This window comes from Microcaecilia unicolor, chromosome 1, assembly GCF_901765095.1.
Source record: "Microcaecilia unicolor chromosome 1, aMicUni1.1, whole genome shotgun sequence".
Lineage (NCBI taxonomy): Eukaryota > Metazoa > Chordata > Amphibia > Gymnophiona > Siphonopidae > Microcaecilia > Microcaecilia unicolor.
In genome coordinates, this window is record NC_044031.1 from 643,875,686 (window position 1) to 643,900,649 (window position 24,964).

A 24,964-nucleotide genomic window follows, 5' to 3' on the forward strand; every position below is an offset into this window, starting at 1 on the left:
TTGGATTTTTGGCATGGAACGCTAGGCACAATATATAGAATCCAGGGGATAGCGCTAATTAGTGAAGGCTTGAGAAAACAAATGAGCTTTAACAAGATAGTTCTGCATGAATGTCAAGGGAAAGAGAGTTCCAGAGAAAAGGTGCAACAGAGAAAAAAACTGAATGGCATATGAATTTGATTCTAGTTAAATACAAATGAGGGGTGTTAAGTTGATGACCCAAAGAAGAGCAAAGTGCAAAACTCACATAGGTAACAGGACAAAGTTAAAACTGCTACGTTAGTGGTCCTGCTTACCCGGTTAGTTATGCAGGCACCGGCACTGAATACAGCTGGTACCTGTATAACTTCCAGTACTGCCCCTGGACCACTCTGGTGCTACCTGCATTGTACCATGGTGATCAGAGGGGATATTCAGTGTCATTGCCTGGCTCAATGCCATTGAACAACTCCTCTTGAGGAGCTCAGTGTAGTTTAACTGAGCAGGAGACTCTTCAGCCCAGTTAAATTGTTTTAAATGTCAGCCCTTCAGTAGTTTGCTTGCCCATAGTGGACAATTTTAACAAGAGCTGGGACCCATTGCACCTGTTTTTAACCTGTGTATTTTACAGTACTATGTTGCAGCTGTACTAATCTCTTGGTTTTAAAAGTATGGAGGCAGGATTACAGACATATACTGCTGAAAGGGCATAACAGTCCCCAGCACCAGTTGGAAATAAGCAGGTTGCATCTCAGAATGTTATTAACCTGGTTGCCTAAAGCAGTGTTTCCCAAGTCCGGTCCTGGAGTACCCATTGCCAGTCAGGTTTTCAGGATATCCACAATGAATATGCATGAAAGAGATTTGCATATAATGGAGGCAGTGTATGCAAATCAAGTACTCCAGGACTGGACTTAGGAAACACTGGCCTAGAGGTATCCTCTTAGCCGATCCCAGAAATGGTGGTGTCATCAGCAGTACCTGAGACCTGACAATGTATAACTGTGAGGAACCTCTGGCTGCCAAATCCCACTGTGGCATGGGCTGTATGTTTGCATTTGACTTTCTTATATAAGTCACATCACTTTTTCTCAAGTTCTTCGTCTCTACTATCATGATAGATTCTGTTGAGCTTCCAGCAACTTATGAATTTGGTTTTATGCAGCCTTCAATAAGACTGTTTCTATACTGTGGCCACTCAAGTTTAGGCAAATGATGTGGCTCTTAGGTTACAGAAACATGATACTGGATTCCAGTTCCTGATGGTCAAATCTTACTGCTATGGTGCTAAACCTCCTCACTGTATATGTTACTCTCCCCCCCCCCCCCCCCACCCCCACCCCACACCCAAATGTTTCCTCTTTATTTCTCAGAAGAATGCAAACACACATATAGCTCTGGTGACTGAAGGATTAGGAAAAGAAGCTACACCAAGCAGGCTTAGAGGTAAGTCACAGTACTGGTATCAGAGCTATAAAATGCTAATTTATACTGCTTTACTTGTGGCCCTTCAACTTCATCAGATTCCATGAAAGCATTTGTGTGTACACCATGCAAGAATTCTGCATCTATAAACATGGCCATGTTGATGGGGAAGGATGTGTGCCTCTGTGGATCCTTAACAGAACTGCATCTTAGAACATACTACAATCCCTGTTTCAATTCTCTAGTCATCGGTTTGCTCAACAGAGTGCCTCCATTTCACAGCTTGCTTCTTCAGGAGACAAACCACCCAGCATACATTCTTTGTGTGTTAGTTTGGGGACACAAAGAATGTATGCCGGGCGGTGCAGTGGACTGTAGGGAAATGGACCCATGCCTATATCTCATTCTACCTGTCACACTTATGGTGGAAGTGTGATCCTTCCAAAACTGATCAAAAACTTACTGTACTCACATATATTTGACCCCTTCACCTATAAGGACTATTGTATGGTGTATAGTTGGGGGCATCGGGTTTTGGAGTGCTCAGCAGACAAGATAATGGGGTAATGGTGGGATGTGCACCTGGGAGCTTTTATATGATGTCCAGAGCAGTGCTCCCATGGGTGCCCCATTGCTCTTCTGGGATGTCTGTGTGGCCAGTCTACTAAGAAGGCTGGCTCCTCCTACATCCCAATGGCTTGATTTTGTGCATTTTGCACTTGGACATTTTTTTTTTTTTCGAAAATGGACCAAAAAGATTAATGCACAGAGCACAAAACCATCTAGCAAGTGACCATTAAAAAAAAAAGATAAACATTTTGCTGTTTCAAAAATGGCCATATTTCTTAATCGGATTTGGGATGTTTTGTGCAAAACGTCCAAAGTCTGACTTAGATGTCACATTGAAAATGCCCTTCCACATCACTTTTGCTAGTGAAGAAGACCATTTGAAATCATGAAGTGTGATGCTAGAGGGTTAATAATCCTCGGATCTTCTTGGGGGAGAAGGGTCATTTTTGGATCTTGCAAATGTGTCCACCAGACAGTCTTCTCAGGATAAAGGGTGGGGATGGTGTAATCCTCTTTGGAAGATCTATCCAAGCTGTTTTGATTAAGAGATAAGGGGGATGGCATTGCCAACTCAGGAGGAAGGAGGGAATGATTACAATTAAGAAAAGAAATTCAAGGAGGGGTGAGAATGAGGCAAAACCTAGGGTCTCAAGGATGACAAAAATCTATGTGAATAAACTACTTGCAGAAATTTTGAAAATTTACTTGGTTCCTTCCTGACCTTTCCCAATCAAGATAATTAATGCTTCTATTTTGATCTATTAAATATGACCATTCTGAGAAACAATTTGCAACTCATGTGATCTAAAAGGATAACTCCTGAGATTACTGGTTAGATTTCTGAAGAAATGTTGCTACTGATAAATAAAGATTTGGCAGAATGCATGAAAACTGTAATAATCACCTTTTCATTATAATTGCAATTTGGCTTCTTCTTGTCATTCTTTTTCAAACGGTAAAATGTTGGGGAGTTGGTGAATTTTGTTTCCACCTTTTGAAAGGGAATACTTCATTTCACAAAACTCTGAAGTAAAGAGATTTTTTTTCAGTAACTTATTCTGAAATAATGTTCTCTTTTTCTGTTTATTTAAGATGAGGCCACAGGGAGAAACGATATTAAATACCAAAGAATGGATGAGAACAATCAGACCTCAGTGACTGAATTCATTCTCTTGGGTCTCACAGATGATCCAAAACTGCAGATTCTCCTCTTCCTGTTGTTTTTAGTGATCTATGTCATTACCCTGCTGGGGAACACTGCAATAATTATATTAACCAGGGTGGATTCTAAGCTTCAGACACCTATGTACTTTTTCCTGTGCAACTTGTCATTCTCTGATCTCTGTTATTCCTCAGCTGTCACTCCCAGAATGTTGGTTGATCTCCTGTCAAAGAGGAAAGCCATCTCTTTCCTTGGCTGTACTGCACAAATGTATTTCTTTGCTGTCTTTACATGTACAGAGGTTATGCTACTCTCAGTGATGGCATATGATCGTTACATAGCCATATGCAACCCTCTGCTTTATACAACCATCATGAATCCGAGTCTTTGCTACAAGCTAGTCGCTAGTGTATTTACAGGAGGATTCCTTATTGCAGTTGTACACCCAGCCTGCATGTTCAGTTTATCCTTCTGTGGTCCCAATGTGATTGATCATTTTTATTGTGATATTCCTCCACTGTTAAATCTCTCCTGCTCCAGGACCTTCATTAGTAAAACAGTCATATTTATTTTAGTTATGTCTTTTGGAATGAGCTCCTTCCTAATAACACTCTCTTCTTATGCTTCCATCTTCTCCACCATCTTGAAAATGCACAGTGCAGAAGGGAGACGTAAAGCCTTCTCCACCTGTGCCTCCCACCTCACTGCCGTCTCCTTGTTTTATGGGACAGTACTTTTCATGTATATGAGACCAGCGTCTGGCTATTCCACAAGTCAGAATAAAGTGTCATCTGTGTTTTACACAGTTGTGATTCCGATGTTGAACCCGCTGATCTACAGCCTCAGAAACAAAGATGTCAAAAATGCCTTTAAAAAAATAATACAAGGCTGTCATTGTAGTAAGTTGAACACGTAAAGTAGTGTTTAATTAAATACATATATCAAGGGTCCTTTTACTAAAGTGCGCTGAAAAATGGCTTGCAGTAGTGTAGACGTGAGTTTTGGGCGCGTGCCGATCCATTTTTTAGCGCGCCTGTAAAAAAGGCCTTTTATTTTATTTTTTTGCTGAAAATGGACATGTGGCAAAATCAAAATTGCCACATGTCCATTTTGGGTCTGAGACCTTACTTCCAGCCATTAATCTAGTGGTAAAGAATCCTGGCGGTAATGACCTACGTGTGTCAAATGCCACTTGGCGCACTTTCATTACACGCACCCGAAAATAAAAACTTTTTCAGACACGCGTATTGGACACACACCAAAAATGAAATTACCACAAGAGCCACGGGGTAGTCGGGTGGTAACTCCATTTTGGCATGCATTGGGTGCACGTAGACGCTTACGCAGCTTAGTAAATCTATGGGCTAGATTCAGTAAATGGTGCTCAGAATTCAGCACCGAAAAAAATTAGTGCTAAGCATCATTCTATAAAGGGCACATGCCCATTATAGAATCATGATTATCACCTATTCCTGTCCCTAACTTTAGGCACAAGACTTACGCCTGGTGAAAATTGGTATAAGAGCAGGTACCCAAGATAGACACTGACCCCCAAATTTTATATATCATGCCTTAATTTCTGCGTAGAAATCAAAGCATATTATGTAACAATGTGTGTAACTTAATTGGTTAACTAGCCAATCACCGCTGTTAATTGAATGTTAACAAGCAATTATCAGCATTAATTGGCATTAATTATGATTTACGCGCACAGCTCCTTAAGTGTATTATGTAACATGGTGCGTGTAAATTCCAAGTTGCATAGTTGAAAAGGGGATGTGGGTATATATGTGGAATTATAAAATACATCCGCTCTGCACCTAATATATGTGTTGGGATTCATGCCAAGTAAAAGATGGCCTAAATGGATGCGACCAAATTTGGTCACTTGGAGAGGCGCTCGGCATATTCTATATACCTTGCAGAAATTTAAGCCTAAGCTATAAAATTTAGGCATACTATAAAGAATACGCCTAGGCGTATTTTTTTCGGCACGGATTTTTCAGGCACCATATATAGAATCTAGCCTTGAGACTGTATTCTATAATTGCACATGCAACATTATGGAATGCCCCTGACATGCCCATGCTTCCTTTTTAATTATGCACTAGCAGAATTAGGCACCAAGCCTTATAGAATTTTGCACAGCCAAATGCGTGCACAAATTTTAATAAATGCTAATTAACATCAATTATTGGTTGTTAGCACCAATTATTGATGTTAATTGGCTAGTTACTAAATTTGTTCATGCATCTTGGGCATACACTCAAATTTGGATGGGTGATTCTGGATGCCATATATAGGATCTGGAGGTATCTGTGTAAGTAGTAGGGAGACAAAAATAATCTATATAAAACTGTATAAAGGCTATAATTTCAGCCACAGATAATAATGTGATGTAGGTGTACCACAGTAATTTTTGGATGTGCCTGTGTTATTCCCAGGTTAAAAAATAAAGGGGTCCCTTTGGTAAGTTGGCTTCCCATTCAATATCAGATCAAATACAAAATTCTCACGATGACATATACAATTCTGCACACAGCTACCCTTCCCTACTTAGTAACTCGTATTGTTCCTTACACACCTTCTCATATACTTTGTTTCCTAACTGATAACAGGCTGGTCCTACCACCTCCTTCAAAAACATGATGGGAATCAACACGCTCATCTGTTTTTGATTCTTGCCCCTGCCTTTTGGAATTCATTTCCTCAGTACCTGAGGCTTGATTTTCATATAAGTCTTTCCAAGTACTACTGAAAACCTTTTTCCAGTTTGGCTTTTGGAGAATAAACTGTCCTCAGTCTGGCTTCTGAGTGTTATTCTGTGTTTCTGATCGATTTTCTGCAACAGGAAAAGGAAAATGCAGTTGATGATTCTATAAATGTTTGTGACTGGTTTGAATCTGGAGAATGTTTGTGCCAGTGTTGACTGGTCTTGAGTGTCTGAGCTTTACTATCGAACTATGGTGCTCCTTTTGCTTTATTTTTTGTTGTTTTAATTTGTTTTATTTTTATATTGTAAATCGTTTTGGTTTGATTACAAGAGAAATGGTATACCAAGTGAAAAAAATGATAAACAATTACCACAGATTAAAAAGTACTACCATGAGGAGCTCAGGCATCCCTCAGAAGTTTTGGGATTAGCACACTCCCCAGGCGCTAAAAATAGAATTTATTTTTTAGCACTGGGGGCATGTCTGGGGCAAAGAGTAGGTGTGTTCTGTGCTGATCGGATAGCAGAACTACATCGCCACATGCTAACCGATTAGCATGTGGCTAGCATGTGAGCCCTTACCGCCTAGAAAAAAGGTGTTGGTAAATGCTCACATACTAATGGCCACACCCTAGCGGGAAAATTAGCATATGGCCATTAATGGGAATAATGGAAAATGGGGTCATTTTACAGCTGTGCTAAAATAAGTACATAAGTACATAAGTATTGCCATACTGGGACAGACTGAAGGTCCATCAAGCCAAGCAACCTGTTTCCAACAGTGGCCAATCCAGAACACAAGCACTTGGCAAGATCCCAAAACAGTACAATACATTTCATGCTGCTTATTCTAGAAATAACCAATGGATTTTCCCTAAGTCCATTTTAATAATGGCTTATGGACTTTTCTTTTAGGAAGTTATCCAAACCTTTCTTAAACCCCACTAAGTTAACTGCTTTTACTACATTCTCTGGAAACAAATTCCAGAGTTTACATACACATAGAGTGAAGAAATATTTTATCCGATTCATTTTAAATTTACAGCTTTGTAGCTTCATTGTGTGCCCCCTAGTCCTAATATTTTTGGAAAGTGTAAACAAGTGATTCACGTCTATTCATTCCACTCCACTCACTATTTTATAGACCTCTATCATGTCTCCTCTCAGCCATCTCTTTTGCAAGCTGAAGAGCCCTAGCTGCTTTAGCCTTTCCTCATAGGGAAGTCGTCCCATCCCCTTTATCATTTTTGTTGCCCTTCTCTGTACCTTCTCTAATTCCACCATATCTTTTTTGAGATGCGGTGACCAGAATTGAACACAATATTCAAGGTGCTGTAGCACCATGGAGCGATACAAAGGCATTGTAATATCCTCATTTTTGTTTTTCATTCCTTTCTTAATTATACCTAACATTCTATTTGCTTTCTTAGCCGCACACTGAGCAGAGGGTTTCAATGTATCTTCAGTGATGAAACCTAGATTCCTTTCATGGGCGGTGACTCCTAACGTGGAACCTTGCATTACATAGCTATAGTTCGGGTTCCTCTGTCCCACATACATCACTTTGCTCTTGCGCACATTAAACGTCATCTGCAGGGCCGTGCCGATGCGGTAAGCGAGGTAAGCGCCGCAGGGGGGCGCCCACCTCTGGAGGGCGCCGCCGCGGTGCTTACCCTCACCCCGGCGCCCCAGCCCAATCGTCGACTTCGGATGTCCCTGCTGCCCTCACAAGCGTAGCGCTTTTGCGAGGCAGCTCGGGCTCTCCCTCCTTCCTTCCTTAGTTCCCGCTCTGGCTCCCCGATCAGCAGCCCCCCCCCGCGTGTTTTAACCTTTACGCGATGTCAATCAATGAAGAACGCACACCAGATTCGTTTCCAGCTTCTCTCTTCACACAGTGTCCCGCCTTCAGCGTCAGCGATGATGCATTTCCTGTTCCCGCGAGGGCGGGACACTGTGTGAAGAGAGAAGCTGGAAACGAGTCTGGTGTGCGTTCTTCATTGATTGACATCGCGTAAAGGTTAAAACACGCGGGGGGGGGGCTGCTGATCGGGGAGCCAGAGCGGGAACTAAGGAAGGAAGGAGGGAGAGCCAGAGCTGCCTCGCAAAAACGCTGCAGCCTGCCACATGTAGGGGGGAGGGCAGGGGAGAGGAGAATTGTTGGCCATGTATGGATGCAGGGCAGGGAGAGAGAAGAAATCACTGGACAGAAGGGGAGAGGGCAGAGCAGGGGAGAGAATTGCTGACAGGCATGGATGGGAGGGCATGGATGGGAGGGCAGAGAGGCATGGATGGGAGGGCAGAGAGGCATGGATGGGAGGGCATGGATGGGAGGGCAGAGAGGCATGGATGGGAGGGCAGAGAGGCATGGATGGGAGGGCAGCAGCAGGGCCCAGGGAGAGGACAAATTGCTGGAAGGGGAGGGGAGAGAGGAGGATTGCTAGCTATGGATGCAGCAGGGAAGGGCAGAGAGGGACAAGGATGGACATGGGGGCCCAGGGAGAGGACAAATTGCTGGAAATGGAGGGGAGGGGAGAGAGGAGGATTGCTGGCTATGGATGGAGGAGGGAAGGGCAGAGAGGGACAAGGATGGACATGGGGGCCCAGGGAGAGGACAAATTGCTGGAAATGGAGGGGAGGGGAGAGAGGAGGATTGCTGGCTATGGATGGAGGAGGGAAGGGCAGAGAGGGACAAGGATGGACATGGGGGCCCAGGGAGAGGACAAATTGCTGGAAATGGAGGGGAGGGGAGGGGAGAGAGGAGGATTGCTGGCTATGGATGGAGGAGGGAAGGGCAGAGAGGGACAAGGATGGACATGGGGGCCCAGGGAGAGGACAAATTGCTGGAAATGGAGGGGAGGGGAGAGAGGAGGATTGCTGGCTATGGATGGAGGAGGGAAGGGCAGAGAGGGACAAGAATGGACATGGATGGGAGGGCAGGACCCAGGGAGAGAGAAGAAATTGCTGGAAATGGATATAGAGCAAGAAATGAAGAAGAAAGGAGGAAAGTAAAGAAATAAATGGAAAGGAAGCCCTGGAAATGGAGTTAAGAGGACAGATAGCAGCAGACTCAGATACTGGGCCAGCATGATCGGAAAAAGAAAGTCACCAGACAACAAAGGTAAAAAAAAAATCATTTTATTTTCATTTTAGCGTTTGGAATATGTCCACTTTGAGAATTTACATCTGCTATCTTATTTTGCAATGTATAGCAATTTGTTTCTAAGAATATTGCTGACAGTTCCTGTCAGTGTGGCAAGTGGTGAGCGATCATTTTCACCGGGGGGGGGGGGGCGTGATCATTTTCACGGGGGGGGGGGGGGCGCCAACTGATAGTCTGCAGGGGGGCGCCAGAGACCCTAGGCACGGCCCTGGTCATCTGCTATTTGGATGCCCAGTCTCCCAGCCTTAGTTCATGGGAAAGACCTGCACTGGGGTTAACCTGACCACTTTTTAGTACAGCTTAGTAAAAGACCCCAAATTTTATTTTTTTAGTGCTGGGGGCTGGTCTAGGGATAGAGAGTCGGTGTGTTCTGCACTAATTGGTTAATGCAGCTACATTGCCATATGCTAAATGATCAGGCATGAGCCCTTGCCACCTACATAATGGGTGGTGGTAGGGACTCACATCTAAATGCCAAAAAGTCATCTTAGTGTTATTCTGTTATTCTGTAAGTGCACACATAGGGGCCTTTTTACCAAACAGCAGTAAAAAGTGGCCTTAGAGCATCCTTACAAGGGACATTCCTGCATGGTAAGACCATTTTTACCACTGGGGGTTAAATAGCTGATTTTTTTTATTTTTCTTATTAATGGCCACACACTAGAAAATGGCATCAATGTGGCAGCACAGGAACATCCATCTTATAAAATGGCTACATAGACTCCACGTGCCAGGACTTGAACATTTATGTCATCTATTTTAGTACGATGCACATCCATATTTCAGGTAGCGTACTAAGGGTGGGGCGGTGGGGGCAGTCCACCCTGGGTGTAGACAGCAAGGGGGTGCGTGGAGCTGGTGTAAGGCTGTCAGCTCTGCCAGTCCTCTGCCCCCCTAACATTACTTATATACTGCTAAATATTGCATGCAAATCAAGGCGGTTTACAAAGTCTTATTAAAACACTAGTAAAAAAGGCCCGTTTCTGAGAGCAATGAAACGGGCGCTAGCAAGGTTTTCATCGTAGTGTGTATGTTTGAGAGTGAGTGTGTGTGAGAGAGAGAGAGAGAGAGAAAGAGTGAATGTGCGAGTGTGTGTGTGAGAGAGTGAGTGTGTGTTTGAGAATGAGAGTGTGCTGCAGAGGCCCCCCCTCCGTCTGTTGGCGTCCTCCCCAGTCCCCCCTGTATTTTGTTTTGCCGTTTCCTTCTCCTCCCCCTCCCATGTGTCCTCCCCACAGCGCCTCAGGGTTGTGGGCCCCCCCCACTCCCCCCGCTGTCTGGCTTTCAGGATCGTGGCCCCTCCGTCTGGGGCCTTTTTTCTGCATTGTAGTGTGTATGTTTGAGAGTAAGTGTGTGAGAGAGACAGAGTGAATGCGGGAGTGTGTGTGCGAGAAAGAGAGTGTGTGTGTGAGAGAGAATCCCAGGTTCAGGGAGTTTCTCCCCCCCCCTCCCCTCCCCTGGGCCTTTCAGGATGGTGGTCCCCCCTGTGTTCCCTCCCCCCTTCCCCCCTCGCAGCTCCAGGGTTGCCCCCCCCCCCGGGTCTTTCAGGATGGTGGTCCATCTTTCTTCCGCCCTTTGTCCCTCTCCCCCCTGTCTTCCCTCCTCCCCTTCCTGGCCTCCCCGTTTCCCCCTCGCAGCTTCAGGGTCGAGTGCCCCCCTCGCTCCGCCTTTCAGGGTGAAACTGTGATGGTGAAGCTGGTTCCCTTCTTCGCAGGTTCAGGGAGGCAGGCTGTCTCCGTCTGCTGAAGGTGGTTCCCTTCCTCGCACGTTCAGGGAGGCAGGCAGGCTGGCTGGCTCCGTCCGTGAGTCCGAGTCCTGCGGATGCGGAAATTGGCCGCCGAGGGGCAGGGGGAGATCGCGTGTCGCCGCTGCCCGCATCCCCGCCTCCCTCCCTCCGCCGTTGTTCGGGCGATGTTAGTCCTCCGGAGGTGGGAAATGGTCACCGAGGGGCAGGGGGAGATGACGTTTCACCGAGTGTGAATGCTCCGCCCTCGAGAGGGCGGGCCAGACACTCATTGGCAAACCGGATATCTCTGGCGCCTCAAGTTTCCGGCTTGAGGCTTCAGAACGTTGAAGGTGCCTTTTATATATATAGATTAAAAAGGAAAGAACTCTAAATCTTGATAGGAAAGAGTTAACCGCACACAGACATACAGAAGGAGAAAGCACAGTCTCACAACATGGCAAAGAATAACTACAAAAGTTCTTTACACCCAATTGCAGGATCTGGTCAGATATATTTATTATCAAAATCCAATTGAAAAACATGAGTCTTAAGAGACATCTGAAAGAGAGAGTAAGAGTTCTCTAACCAAAGGCTGAGGAGGAATCATGTTCGGCTTCTGGGGCTTCCTGAGCAGGCTGAGGGGAAAGACTTACTTCTCTTTTTGCAAAACCTCTTTGCAAATGTAGCCTCACTCCCAGCTGAGACCATAATTGACTTATTCTCCACCAAAGGTCCCTTCCACTGACATCTTTGCTGGTACTGCTCTGTTTCTGGAAATCGGCAGCAGCAGCTGCAATGAAAAATAAAAAAAGATGCGCAGGGCCATGTTCTCTATGTGCAACCCTGCCAGTGATACCAGTCCCAACCCTCTGAATGGGAGGTGGAAGTTGGAGGTGGGGTGATGGAAAGCAGCAGAAGATGCCAGGGTGGGGGGTGGACAGAGAAGAGGTGAGAAGAGATGTTGGAAGGAAGGGAGAACATATTGAGTGGAGGGGTGGAGGGCAAGAGAAAAGAGGAGTGAAGAAACATTAGATGGAAGGGGAGTAAAGAGATAGAGCGAACATGTTGGATGGAAGGGGGTGAGAGAGAGGGAGATATGCTGGATAGAAGGGGGCTAGAGGGGGAGATGCTGGATGGAAGGGGAGGAGGGGTAGAGAGAAGAGATGCTAGATGGCAGGGGAAAGAAAGAGTGGAGAAACTGAATGAAAGGGTGAAAGCAGGATAGAGGTGATAGAGGGCAACAGAAGATGCTGAATGGTAGGAGGTGAATAGGGAAGAAGAGAGAAGAGACAGTGGATGGAAGGGGGACATGTTGGATTGAGGGAGAAGAAAAACAGAACATACTGAGGAGGTGGATAGGAAAGAGGAATGAAGAGATGCTTGAGGTAAGGAGAAGAGAGATGGATAGGAGAATGCTGCATAGAAAGGGGAGGGGTTAGAGAGGGGAGAATGTTGGATTGAAGTGGGAGGGGGTATAGAGGGGAGATGCTGGACTGAAGGTGGTGTAGAGAGAGGAGACACTGGATAAAAGGGGGACATCCTGGAAGTGGGGATAAGACAGCGGAATGGGGTGAGCAGAATGGGGTGAGCTACGGCCCCATCAATATTTTCGCCAGCACAGTATCAGCAATTATAGAGCTTGAAGGCAGGGCTGGAGATATGTTTTATAGCCCTTCCATCCAAAAGATGTTCAGCTGCCCCTGGATAAATGGAAAGGTTGGGGGGGGGAGAGGGGAGATACTGGATGGAAGAGAGGAGAGATAGTGGGCAGATGCTGAATGGAAGAGGAAGGAGTGGGAGAGGTAAGATGCTGGAACCCAGCCTAGAAGAAGAAGAGAGAGGGAGAGATGCTGGAGGGAGAGAGGGGTGAGTTAAAGACTAGGGTATAAGAGGAAGAGGAATGAGAAGGCCTGGGATAGGAAAAGAGATGGAAAGCTGTAAAAATAATAATAATAATAATAAGTTCTATCCCGCTTTATCCCTAGATATAGGTTCAGAGCAGGTTAACAATAAGAGTAACTGAAACACCAATCAGGAAATTACATTAATAATTAATTAAAATTTACAATAAAAATTTTAAAAACAAAAATGACTTCAAAGATTTACAAAATTGAAAACAAAATGAACATAAGCAAACTTCTAGTGGCAACACATTCCAATGTTTTACTAACTGAAATATGAAGGATTTACGATATGAGGGCTTTAGCTTAAAGCTGAAGAGGGAAACTGGATAATAAAAATGGATAAAATTTGAACAGAGAGCCAGAAAAATAAATGGAAGAAACTGAAAGAAAAAAGATCAGTGAGGGAGATGGATGCAGTGGAGGAAGTGAAGAAGACAGGAAGAAAGAGAAAAATGACAAATGGCGAGGAAACCCTGATGAGAGAGTTAAGAGAGGACAGGAGAAAGCCAATATTCAGCACTTAACTGGTCAAGGTAATCACATAAATAGGACCACATAAAAGTCAGTCTCATCTTTATGTGGTGTACCATAGCTGGATAAATGCTGTAAAACCTGGAAATTCAACGCCAGTGCCGGACATAGAATGACATTAAATTTTCAGGCATGACACCAGTGGTGGTCAGCATAACTCTGAGCACTGCTGGCTGAATATTGATCCCTAAATTTATTTTATTTAGATTTTGCTCACACCTTTTTCAGTAGTTACATTCAGGTATACTGGATATTTCTATGTTCCAGGAGGGCTCACAATCTAAGTCTGTACCTGAGGCAATGGAGGGTTAAGTGACTTACCCAAGTTCACAAGGAGCAGCAGCAGGATTTGAACCAGCCACCTCTGGATTGCAAGACCAGTGCTCTAACTACTAGGCCACTAGGCCACGTCTCCACTCTGTAGAGATAACTGCCCTTCCTAAGGTTCAAAGCCATACTCAAGGCCTACTATTTTCACAAGTGTTTCTCTCAAAACTAACTTGACAGATAGTTTGCTCCTCAGCATCCCCCCCCCCCCCCCCCCCCCACACACACAGTATGTTATTGTAGAAATTTGTCCTACACCCCCATTGTAGCTAAATTCTCCTTCACTGTGTTGTCATCCTTTTCTCTGACTCCCCTCCTAATGTATCATAGCTTATTCAATAATTTAATGTAATCTATTAATTACTTATACATTCTACTGATCTATACATGTTATATTTATACAATGCATTACTATAAATTAGACATTCTTGTGCTTTTTCCTCTTTTTTCCTTTCCTTGATTATTACCTTATTTACAGTATTGTAAATAAACTTGAACTGTGAACTATGAACTGTAAACTGTTCTACTGTAGGTTAGTAAATCTAGCCCATAATCATATACAATGGCTAGTTTTGCTTATACATCATTTTTTTATCTTTAGGATTTACCTAAGGTTACCATATCTTATGGGTGTATTAATGACTTTTGTATAGACTCCTACTATGGTTTGTCATAATAGATGACCCCAATTTTGACTTTTTTCTTTACCCCTATTCCTGGGGGAAGAATTATGAATAACCACAGTTCATATTTAGTGATACATATGTGTAAGTCTCAAGCAATTCTTCCTCCTCTTACTCTGTCATTACTTTGATATGTCATTATTTACTTATATATTACATGTGATTAATCAGTTCAACAAAAATGTTCAAAATTAAATACATTATAATAGTAATTCATAAAACCATCTTACTCCACCAAAACAATCCCATAACCAAAATCTAACTCAATGCATTGTTAAAATAATTTTACGAAAACAATTAAAAAATGGCATTATAGGGTAATTCTATAACAAGTTGTCTAAAGTTAGGTGACCAAGGGACACCTGGTAGGAGCCTCTTCTATAAAGGAAAGTAATAATGGTCACATTTTTTAGCATGGGAGTAAATTCTCAGAGCTGTATATTGAATGGTTTGAAGTCAACAAAGTAATGACTAAGGTTATACCAGAATAAATGGTATTGTGGAGGGGCATAATCGAACGGGGCGCCCAAGTTTTCCTGAGGGCGTCCTCGCAGGATGGCCCCATAAAGGGGCGGGGCAACCCGTATTATCGAAACAAGATGGGCGTCCATCTTTCATTTTGATAATACGGTCGGGACGCCGAAATCATGAAATTTAGGTCAACCTTAGAGATGCTCATCCTTAAGTTGTTTTTGAGATGGTCGTCCCCGGTTTTCGGCGATAATGGAAACCGAGGACACCCATCTCAAAAAATTACCAAATCCAAGCCATTTGGTCATGGGAGGAGCCAGCATTCATAGTGCACTGGTCCCCCTGACATGCCAGGACACCAATCGGGCACTCTAGGGGGCACTGCTGTGGACTTCAGAAAAAGGTCCCAGGTGCATAGCTTCCTTACCTTGTGTGACTAACAACTTTCTTTAATAATTTTAATACATAGCAAAATTGGAAACTGGCAGTAGTTCACAGCTGAAGATGGGTCAAGTGAGGAGTTTTCAGAATCAATCAGGTGATAATATGCTTCTAGCAAGTTGGAAATTCTCCAGTAGTAAGGCCATTGGTGATTATTGGCATTGCTAGGTGAAGAAGGCTATGGCAGGAAATAATGGCCCAAGCAGAAGGAATAGGGTCAAGTAAGCATATGGTACTGTGGGCTCTGTATGCTATTTTCTCCAAAACAGTAAGAGAAGGCAATAAAGACCAGGAGTATAATTTTACAGATGAAGAAGATGACTCTGGGACATCTAAAGTAGTAGTATCATCTTCAGGAGCTAGTCTGCTGAAGTGAATTTATCTTAGATACAAAGAACTGTGCAAGATCTTCAATATAAGGGGAACATTGAAGAGAATTATTCCTATTAGTAGAGTTTAATTCTGTCAGAATTGCAAAAGGCTTTTTTGGTCTATTGGATGCTTTAGCAATCATGATAGTGAGTTGTTCTTCTTAGTTCAAGCTTAATGATTGCAACAAGATTTATACTGAGCAAGTAGCTCTGCACTCCTGCACTTTCTTCACTTCCATTCTGCATGCAATGTTTGCCAGTATAAAAGATATAGGCTAGGATGAAACCATGCATTATGTTTTAAAGATAGATTTCTCTGTGAATTAGAAGAAATGATCCCTGTTACTTGAGAGTATAGTGCTTGGATGCCATAATGGCACATATGCTTTACATATATGCAAATGCACATTTGTGTTATTATTCTAAACATTTATAAATATAACATGCATGTAAGCGTTAGCACCTGTGTTATAGAATTGCCCCCTCTCTGACCAATAATGTAACACTCATCCTAAAGCTCCTTAATCTAGAAGTTCTTCATTCCATGCTCTACCAAAAATGCCCCCACAAGGGGTCAATATTCAAAGCAATTGAGGTGGCCAGAAATGTCTTCTGGCTTTTTAAATCACTTGGCTGGGGCTCACCAGGCATATTCAGTGGCACTAAACCAGACATAGCCATTGAAATGCCCGGTTAGTGCCCAAGCAACAAAGGATTCAAATACAAATCCATCTACGCAACCAGCTTTTCCTATTTAAGTGCACAACTATGGAACACACTGCCAAAAGCAGTAAAAACTATGCTCGACCATCTAGACTTCCGGAAAGCACTAAAGACAAACCTGTTCAGAAGAGCATACCTCACCGTCTCAACATAAAATACCTGGACACCTACATCATAATGAAACCAAAGACCTTAATGAACATTACCTGACTCTTCCTTCCTTCTCCCTCTCTAAGACCCCTATCCAACCTACCATACATGTACTTCATCCCACCACAATATCACTTTGTATTATTCACACCATGTATTTGTTCATACCGGAATCGGCTATTGCCGTTAACGGTAATATGTAAGCCACATTGAGCCTGCAAATAGGTGAGAAAATGTGGGATACAAATGTAACAAATAATAATAATAAGCTGAAACTAGCTACTTTGTGGGTGTTCCGAGGGCCATGTTAGCACTTAGCCAGTTTAGTAGCAATATTCAGTACTTAACCCTAGGATATCCACATTAATAGGACCAAATAAAACACAGTCCTAGCTATATGTGGTTCATCATAGCCAGTTAATTGCACTTAACTGGCTAGGTCTTATCTGGCCACATAATGCTTGGATATTTAATGCTGGTGCCCAGAAATTGCCCAGCCTTGAATATTCAGGCATAAAGTCACAGTGGACAAAGAAACGCTAACTGCTACCAGCTGAAAATCTACTCCCAGGCCTTTAACTTCTTGCAAAACCAAAGATCGCCTCCCTGAGTCCACACTTCCATCGGAACTTGGTTCCACAGATGTGGTCCTTCATAAGCAAATGCCCACTTACGGGTAATTCTGTCATTGCAATTTTTGTACACCACCTACATGTCCTTTGCTGCACAAATGGTTTCACAAATGTACTATTTCAGCTTTAAGCATTAGACCTGGATATAGTGGACAACCCTTTATTCTCTGCAACTTTTGTGTATTACTTTTCTTAAGGCTCTTTTGACCTCCTTGTTCTTGATGCTGTAGATCAGAGGATTCAGCATGGGAATCACAACTGTGTAAAACACAGATGCCACTTTAGTCTGACTCATAGAAAAACCTGTGTCCAGGTGCATATACATAAAAAATATTGTTCCATAAAACAAGGAGATGGCTGTGAGATGAGATGCACATGTTGAAAAGGCTTTGTACCTTCCTTCTGTGCTACGCATCTTCAAGATAGTAGAGAAGATGGAAGCGTAAGAGGTTATTGTTAATGAAAAGGTGCTAAATCCAAAAGAGACAACTAAAATAAAAAAGACAGTTTTACTTGTGAAGGTCCTGGAGCAGGAGAGACTAAACAATGGCATGAAATCACAATAAAAATGATTGATCACATTTGGTCCACAGAAGAACAAACTAAATATACAACCTACATGTACAAATGAAATGAGAAACCCTCCTGCAAATACGCCAGCCACCAGCTGATAGCAACGAGCTGGATTCATGATGTTTATATAAAGCAGAGGGTTGCATACCGCCACATAACGATCATATGCCATCACTGAAAGCAGGAACGACTCTGTGGATGTAAACACAGCAAAGAAATAGAGTTGTGCTGTGCACTCCACAAAGGATATGGCTTTCTTCTCAGACAGCAAGTCAACAAGCATCCTAGGAGTAATAACTGTGGAATAACACAGATCAGAGAAAGACAAGCTACACAGAAAATAGTACATGGGAGTTTGAAGGTTAGGATCCAGCCGGGTTAATATGATTATTCCAGCGTTCCCCAGCAGGGTGATAACATAGATCACTAAAAACAACAGAAAGAGGATAATCTGAAGTTCTGGATCATCCGTGAGACCCAAGAGAATGAATTTGGTAACTGAGGTCTGATTCTTCTCTTCCATCATTCATTATTGTTTCTCCCTATAGGTGGAAACAAAGTAATCAACATTGAAAGCCCCATTTCACATAGAACGCTGAGATCAGAATTGAGAATTCCAGGTCAGGATGTGCTGTTCAATTTTGCAAAATGGTCTGCTAAACGTGGAGTCTTTTGTAAAATACCTAGAAGGACATACAACAGTACACATCCATTGCTGGCCAAAACATCAGGAGCAGCAATTTTAAAAATGCAGATGCTGAAAAACAGTGTCCCTATCTCCAAGATCTGCATTGTTGCTGCCAGGAACATTGCAGGTTCTTAGCTACAGCAACCCAGATAGTCAACCCCAAGTCATGGCAACTACCTTAAGAAGGGACTAGTGGTGGCATCAATTTGTCTCCCACCCTAGACCCCCTCCCCCCTCAATATCTACCATACCCTCTCTATCTCCTGGACTCCCCATAGCATCTCAAATATCCCATCCCCACCTCTCCATATCTCTTTATTGCACCCTCCCACAGGCCCCTCAACAGCACAAGGATCCCCCCAAACACATCCTGAACCTCCCAGCTCTCACCACGGGCTTTACTTCATATCTATATGGGGCAGGAACGACCTCCAGTTGCTCCTACTTCACTGGGTGCTTGAGAATCAAAATGGTGTCTCTGGTCCCTAGCAGTAGTTTTGCAGTGCTACCATTAGGGGGTCAAGCTGCCAAATAAGGAGCATCATCTTCTGACACTTTATTTTAATTTGCTATATTTATTTATTTATTAGGATTTATTAACTGCCTTTAAGAAGAAATTCACCCAAGGTGGTATACAACATATATAGTGTGACATAAAACTTACAATTGTGTTAACAGCATAAGAATAGTAAAATGACCAAATATAAACATAAATACAAATACAATCAATGAGGTAGACAGGCAAATTAAATTCTAGTAATAGGAATAACATGATACAGTGTCAGAAAAGTACACATTAAAACATCACAGTTGGCATTCATATAACAAAAAGTTGGCACAGTAAAAATGAAACCTCTTAATAGGCAACAAATTAGATCATTCGTATAACATGGATATGATGCTTACGATGTCAGCATAATGCAAATAAAACACTTTAATAGGCAAGTATTACAACATTCAGTAACACAGAAATAATGCTCACAATGTCAGTACAATACAATGAAACATCTTAATAGGCAGCCAAGGGGGCAGATGGAGTTGAGATTTACACACACAAGACAGACGGAACAAATTCACTGGGATAAATAGATGCATGGCTAAATTGAAGGTAAATTATATGTACAGCCATATAAAGTTTGTGGAACTAGCCTTAGTTACAAATTGTGCGGTAGGTTAGTGCAGATGTAGAGTCAATGGATAGTCAGCTGCCATATCTATTAAAGATGCTGGAGAACTACTACTACTACTCAACATTTTTAAAGCACTACCAGACTTATGCAGCGCTGTACAGTCAAACATGAAGAGAGACAGTCCCTGCTCAAAACAGCTTACAATCTAAAGGACATAACAACAGAGACAATCAAATTAGGACAGCATAGTACATCTGATTACACAATAGTTCATAGGGACAGACTAATAGATCTAAACAGCTAAAGACAATTAAGGTATGCAAATGCATAATACAGACAGATTGGTAGTGGTATTGAATAGAGGAGTAATGGTTAGGTTAAGTGCCAAAAGCAGAGTTGAAAAAATGGGCTTTGAGCAAGGATTTGAAGATGGGTAGGGATGGGGCCTGACGTATCAGTTCAGGAAGTCTATTCCATAGTATTCCAGGCAAAGGGTGAAGCGAGGCACAAAGGGCGGAGTCTGGAGTTAGCGGAGGTGGAGAAGGGAGCAGAAAGGAAGGATTTGTCCAGTGAGTGGAGGTTCCGGGTAGGACTGTAGGGGGAGATGAGGGTGGAGAGGTAAGGAGGGGCAGCAGAGTGAGAGCATTTGTAGGTTAGTAGGAGAAGCTTGAATTGTAGGTGGTAACGGAGAAGAACCAGGCTTTCATGTGCTTCCTAAAGCAGAGTTAGTCTTGAGTTAAACATAGCTCCTCTGCAAGGTCTACTCCTAAGATGGTTTGTTATCGCGCATTATATCATGTAATTTCCTTTGATAAGAACAGTGGTACTGGTCAATGTTCAGCCTGTGGAGAGCATTAGCGCTGAATATCCAGAGCTAATTTGGTATGCGCTGGCTGCCAGAGCTTAGGCGGCTCCTGGCCAATTTTCAGCTTAGGCACGCATAAGTGTCTTATGGTGGGTCCTGGCTGGATACTAGGAAGCAGGACCTCCCACCCCTCACCCCCATTTCTGGTGCCCTCTCCCTTCTACTCTGTCTCTCCATCTCTCACTGAAGTGATACCGATCCCCCAGCCAGACCCCCCCCCCCCCCCCCCCACCTCCTTAAGTCCTCCTGGGCCTACCTTTAGTATCGTTGGTAGAATAGGGATCCAATGGGGGAAGGATGTGATGTGGTCAAGATACTTACAACTCTCTATCAGTAAAGCTGTGGCATTCTGAATTAGTTGGAACTGTTACAAACTCTTTTTGGTTTGACCAATGTACAAGGTGTTACAGTAGTCTAGCTGTGACATTATCATGGCATGGAAAACCAAAAAGAGAGAAACACCTACAGGTGCAATGTGAAGACTTTGTTAGTAGCTGACCCGACATACCTGCATCAGGGGTTGTTGCCTGTGAGTAAAATTAATCCTGTACCACAAAAGACAGATGGAGCATAGAAAGTATTTCAAAAGATTGCTGTGTTGTGAGGCTGTAAACTCCTATGTAGACTCTTGCCATTGTTCCAGGACCTCCATTGGTCTGAATCCTGGCTTCTCTCATCTTGGACCTCATAAGATGGCTTGGCTTCTGCCCCTGGGGAACACTTCCCCCTCTGCTTCTGGCCTTGTCAGGGTTAGCTACTAATAAGGTCTTCGTAGTGCACCTGTAGGTGTTTCTCACTTTTTGGCTGCTTCTGCTTTTTTGTTTTTCTTTGCTGTGTACTGCAGCGCTTGATCTTCTTCTTTTGGTTTCAGGGGCATTATCATGGCATAAACATCTATAATTCGACACTTTCATAGTTGCTGCTAATGACAGAAGCAGTTTTTAAAGATTGAATTTGCAGGATCAAAGTTAGTGATAAGTGTAACAGTATCCTAAGATTCTTGACCTGTAAGTTTAGGAGGAGTTCATGCTTCCTAAATGGTATTATGAAGTCAGGTGCATCTCCTTTTGTGTTGGGAACCCACAGAATTTCTTGGGTCTAAGCAGTTTGCTGTTTTTGCCCAATACTGGGTTGTTCTTAAACAGGTAGTCAATTTATTCAAAGCTGTGGGTAGACCTGGTTTGGTGGGTATGAGAAGCTGAACATCTTTGGCATAGATGTAGAATTTTGCATCAGTCAACTGTAGCAGCCCAGCTAGGGGCTTGTTATAGATATGAAACAAAATAAGTGGCAGTATGGATCCTGAAGTTCAGTGCCCAAGGTGATGATGTGCTTTTGATGAACAGAACTGTTTGTTGTCCTTCTGACAGCATTTAAACCATGCATATATGATATTTTTGGTCCACAATATCAAACCCTGCTGAGAAATCCAGCAATACTAGTATCAATATGGCACCCCTGTTGCAGTTTCTATGGAGATCATCAGGCAGGGATACAAGAATTGTTTCAATTGCATATCCAGGTATGAAGCCAGATTGACACAGGTCTAGCTAGTTTTTCATTCAGCCAGTCATTAAATTAAATACAGACTGTCAGTTCTAAAAGTTTTCCCAAGAAAGGGATGCCAAATACTGCCCAGTAATTTTCCAGCTTGTCTTGGTCAACACAACTCTTTTTCAGTAGGGAATGCACCACATCCCTTTTTAGTGTTTTTGGAAGCTGACTGTCACGGTTGTGCCCATGTTTCGTGCTCTCCTTCTTCTCGCCACCTGGTGGCCAGACCTGGTGGCTGCAATGAACTGTCTGGTTATTGTCACCCATTCCAGATTTCAGCCCAGTCCGGTCCGGATCTTCCAGACTGCCAGACTTGCTCTTTTTGTTTGAACCTGCACAGCTCCCGTAGTTGCCTGGTGATTGCTGCTGCTGGGCTTATTAGCCATTCTGAAATCTTTCTGCTTTGCCTTTGCATCGCCTTAGGCCCTGGTATGTTGGTGCATGTTGCACTCCTATTTAAGTTCTTGCCTGAGATTCTTGTTTGTTTCTAGTTAGGCTGTGTGTAGTTTAGATTAGGGCTATTGTTTGTTTCTTAGTCTTGTTCCTGGTTTGCAGTTCTTTGTGTAGTTCTTAGGTTCTGTGTTGTCTGTCTTCAGTGGCTGCTTGCAGCTTCTAGTTCTATCCCTTGTCTGTCCGTGTTTGTTTCCTGTGTTAGTGGCTGCTTGCAGCTTTCAGTCTCTGTCCCCTAGCTTGTCCTCTCCCTGCCTTGTGTTGTATTGTCTGTCTGTGAGTCCTAGCCCAGTTTCCTGCCTTTTGCCCATGTTCATTCCTTTCCCCTCTAACCCTCAGTCCCTGTGCTGCTTAGCTGATATCCAGTCCCGGCCCTGTCCAGTAAGTCCTGCCAGCCGCCTGCAGCCAGGGGCTCAACTCCTGGGGAAGGGCGGCTAAGTGCAGGTGAAGTCTCACTGTCAGAGTTCTGCCTTGCCTCTGGTGTGGGGTGGTTTTGCCTGCCACTGCCGCTCCTCGGCAGTGGTCCAAGGGCTCACAACCTAGTTCCAGCTTTGAAAACGTGACAGAACGTGACACTGACCTTCTATAGGAGAGGTGTTAACAATTTTAATAGCCTCTTCAATGAGGTTTCTGCTTGCTAGCTGTACTATCTTTGCTGGGCTGGGGTCAAGATGACAAGATGTCAGTTGAAGGCCTTTCAAGCCTATGTTTTCATCAGGTGAAGGAGGCTTGAGGGAGACCTTCAAATTTCTTGGCAAAATCATTGTTAATCAGTTGTGACTGGGAAGGCTGTATCAGTTGTGGAGTTTGTAGTAGACTACCACATTGAATAGCTGTAGTTAAATTTACAGCCTGTTCAATACATTAAGAGAAATATTGCCTTTTAGCTACTGTTAAGGTCTGGCAGCATGTTGCCATGTCTTTCCTACAGTTGAGCCTGTCTTTGTCTATGCAAGATTTATAGTGTTTTGTTTGTAGGGCCATGTAGTCATCCCTATTAGCTACATGGGATTAGAACAAGGTCTGCAGAAAGCTCTCAGTGGTTAGATTTCTCATGTGTCGAATTTTCTTCCAAACGTTTTATCTATATGGGATTAGAAGAAGGCCTCCAGAAAGCTCTCAATGGTCAGATTTCTTATGTCTTGAATTTTCTTCAAAACAATGGATGAGCCCATCTGTTTTAGGTTTTCCTTAATAGAAAATGTTTTTAGAAAATGATCTGTATATTATAGGGGTATTATCTTGATGCTACCAGCCTTGTCTTCAAAGATGTATATCCCTCTGCAGAACATCAAGTCTAGCATATGACCCGTTTCATATATTGGTAAGTTGATCACCTGAGTGAATCCAACAGTTGCCATAGTATCAAAGAAAACTGCAATGGTGGTATCTGAAGTTTCAGTTTATACAGTAGGTTAAAATCTCCTCTGATCAATTGCCTAGAGAACCTCATGATTACCTCTGTCATCAGATACAGAAGATCTTATACAGATGATATGTTGCTGTGAAGTGCTCTGTAGACCATAAGCAGCAACAATGGTGTCCCTTATCTTCTAGATGAATTAAGAGGCATTTTGACTTATACAAGTAGGAGATGGTGACTCCGTGTAGTTTGATTGTCTTTCAAATCAGGACTGTTATCTTCCTACCATGCTTCCATGGTCTCGGTTGATGCTGACTGATGAATCCAGATTGACATAGTTTAGCAAAAGGAACTCCTCTGCATTGGTTCAGCCAGATCTCAATTATTCCAAGGATGTCTAGGTGAAATTCAATGATGATATCATGAATCATAGGAAATCTTTTATTGCCTGACCTGGCATTCACTAAAACATGTTTCCATGTAGTAGTCTTTTAGTGATAGGGGTAACTGAATGAACATATGTCATAGGACAATCTGTTTATTCTCAGCAGTTTATTGGACTGACGTACCTTCTTTTTGAGTGAAATTACCAAATCAAGAGTAGTAAATCACCTGGACTAGATGGTATGCACACAAGTGTACTGAAAGAACTCAAACATGAAATTGATGATCTGTTAGTGATATGTAACCTGTCACTTAAAAACAATCTGTAGTACTTGAAGATTGGAGGGTTGCAACATAACACTGATTTTTAAAAAGGGTCCCGGGGTGATCTGGGAAATTAAAGACTGGTAAGCCTGAATTCAGTGCTAGGCAAAATAGTGGTATCGGAAAATTGGAGGGTGGCCAATGTAGCACCAATTTTTTAAAAAGGTTCCAGAGGAGATCCGGGAAATTATAGACCGGTGAGTCTGATGTCGGTGCCGGGCAAAATGGTAGAGACTATTATTAAGAACAAAATTACAGAGCATATTCAAAAGCATGGATTAATGAGACAAAGTCAACATTGATTTAGTAAAGGGAAATCTTGCCTCACCAATCTACTACATTTCTTTGAAGAGATGAACAAACATGTGGATAAAGGGGAGCTGGTTGATATTGTGTATCTGGATTTTCAGAAGGCGTTTGACAAAGTACCTCATGAAAGACTCCAGAGGAAATTGGAGAGTAATGGGATAGGAGGTAGTGTTCTATTGTGGATTAAAAACTGGTTAAAAGATAGAAAATAGAGAGTAGGGTTAAATGGTCAGTATTCTCAATGGAGATGGGTAATTAGTGGGGTTCCCCAGGGCTCTGTGCTGGGACCGCTGCTTTTTAACATATTTATAAATGACCTAGAGATGGGAGTAACTAGTGAGATAATTAAATTTGCTGAT

General features: G+C 43.0%; 2 protein-coding genes across 2 annotated transcripts; one reads left to right on the forward strand and one right to left on the reverse strand.

Moving 5' to 3' along the window:
• Nucleotides 1-2,000: 2,000 nt before the first annotated feature.
• On the forward strand, nt 2,001-4,052 carry LOC115460545 (olfactory receptor 1019-like). Its single transcript, XM_030190310.1, has 2 exons — nt 2,001-2,017; nt 3,104-4,052. The coding sequence occupies exons 1-2, from the start codon at nt 2,001-2,003 to the stop codon at nt 4,050-4,052; spliced, it is 966 nt and encodes a 321-aa protein (XP_030046170.1).
• A 13,073-nt stretch (nt 4,053-17,125) lies between these two features.
• LOC115461352 (olfactory receptor 146-like) lies at nt 17,126-18,064 on the reverse strand. Its single transcript, XM_030191100.1, has one exon. The coding sequence runs from the start codon at nt 18,062-18,064 to the stop codon at nt 17,126-17,128; it is 939 nt and encodes a 312-aa protein (XP_030046960.1).
• Between the last annotated feature and the right edge of the window lie 6,900 nt (nt 18,065-24,964).

Coding starts and splice junctions, on each gene's coding strand:
- LOC115461352 (XM_030191100.1), bottom strand. CDS start 18,064: ATGATGGAAGAGAAGAATCAGACCTCAGTTACCAAATTCATTCTCTTG.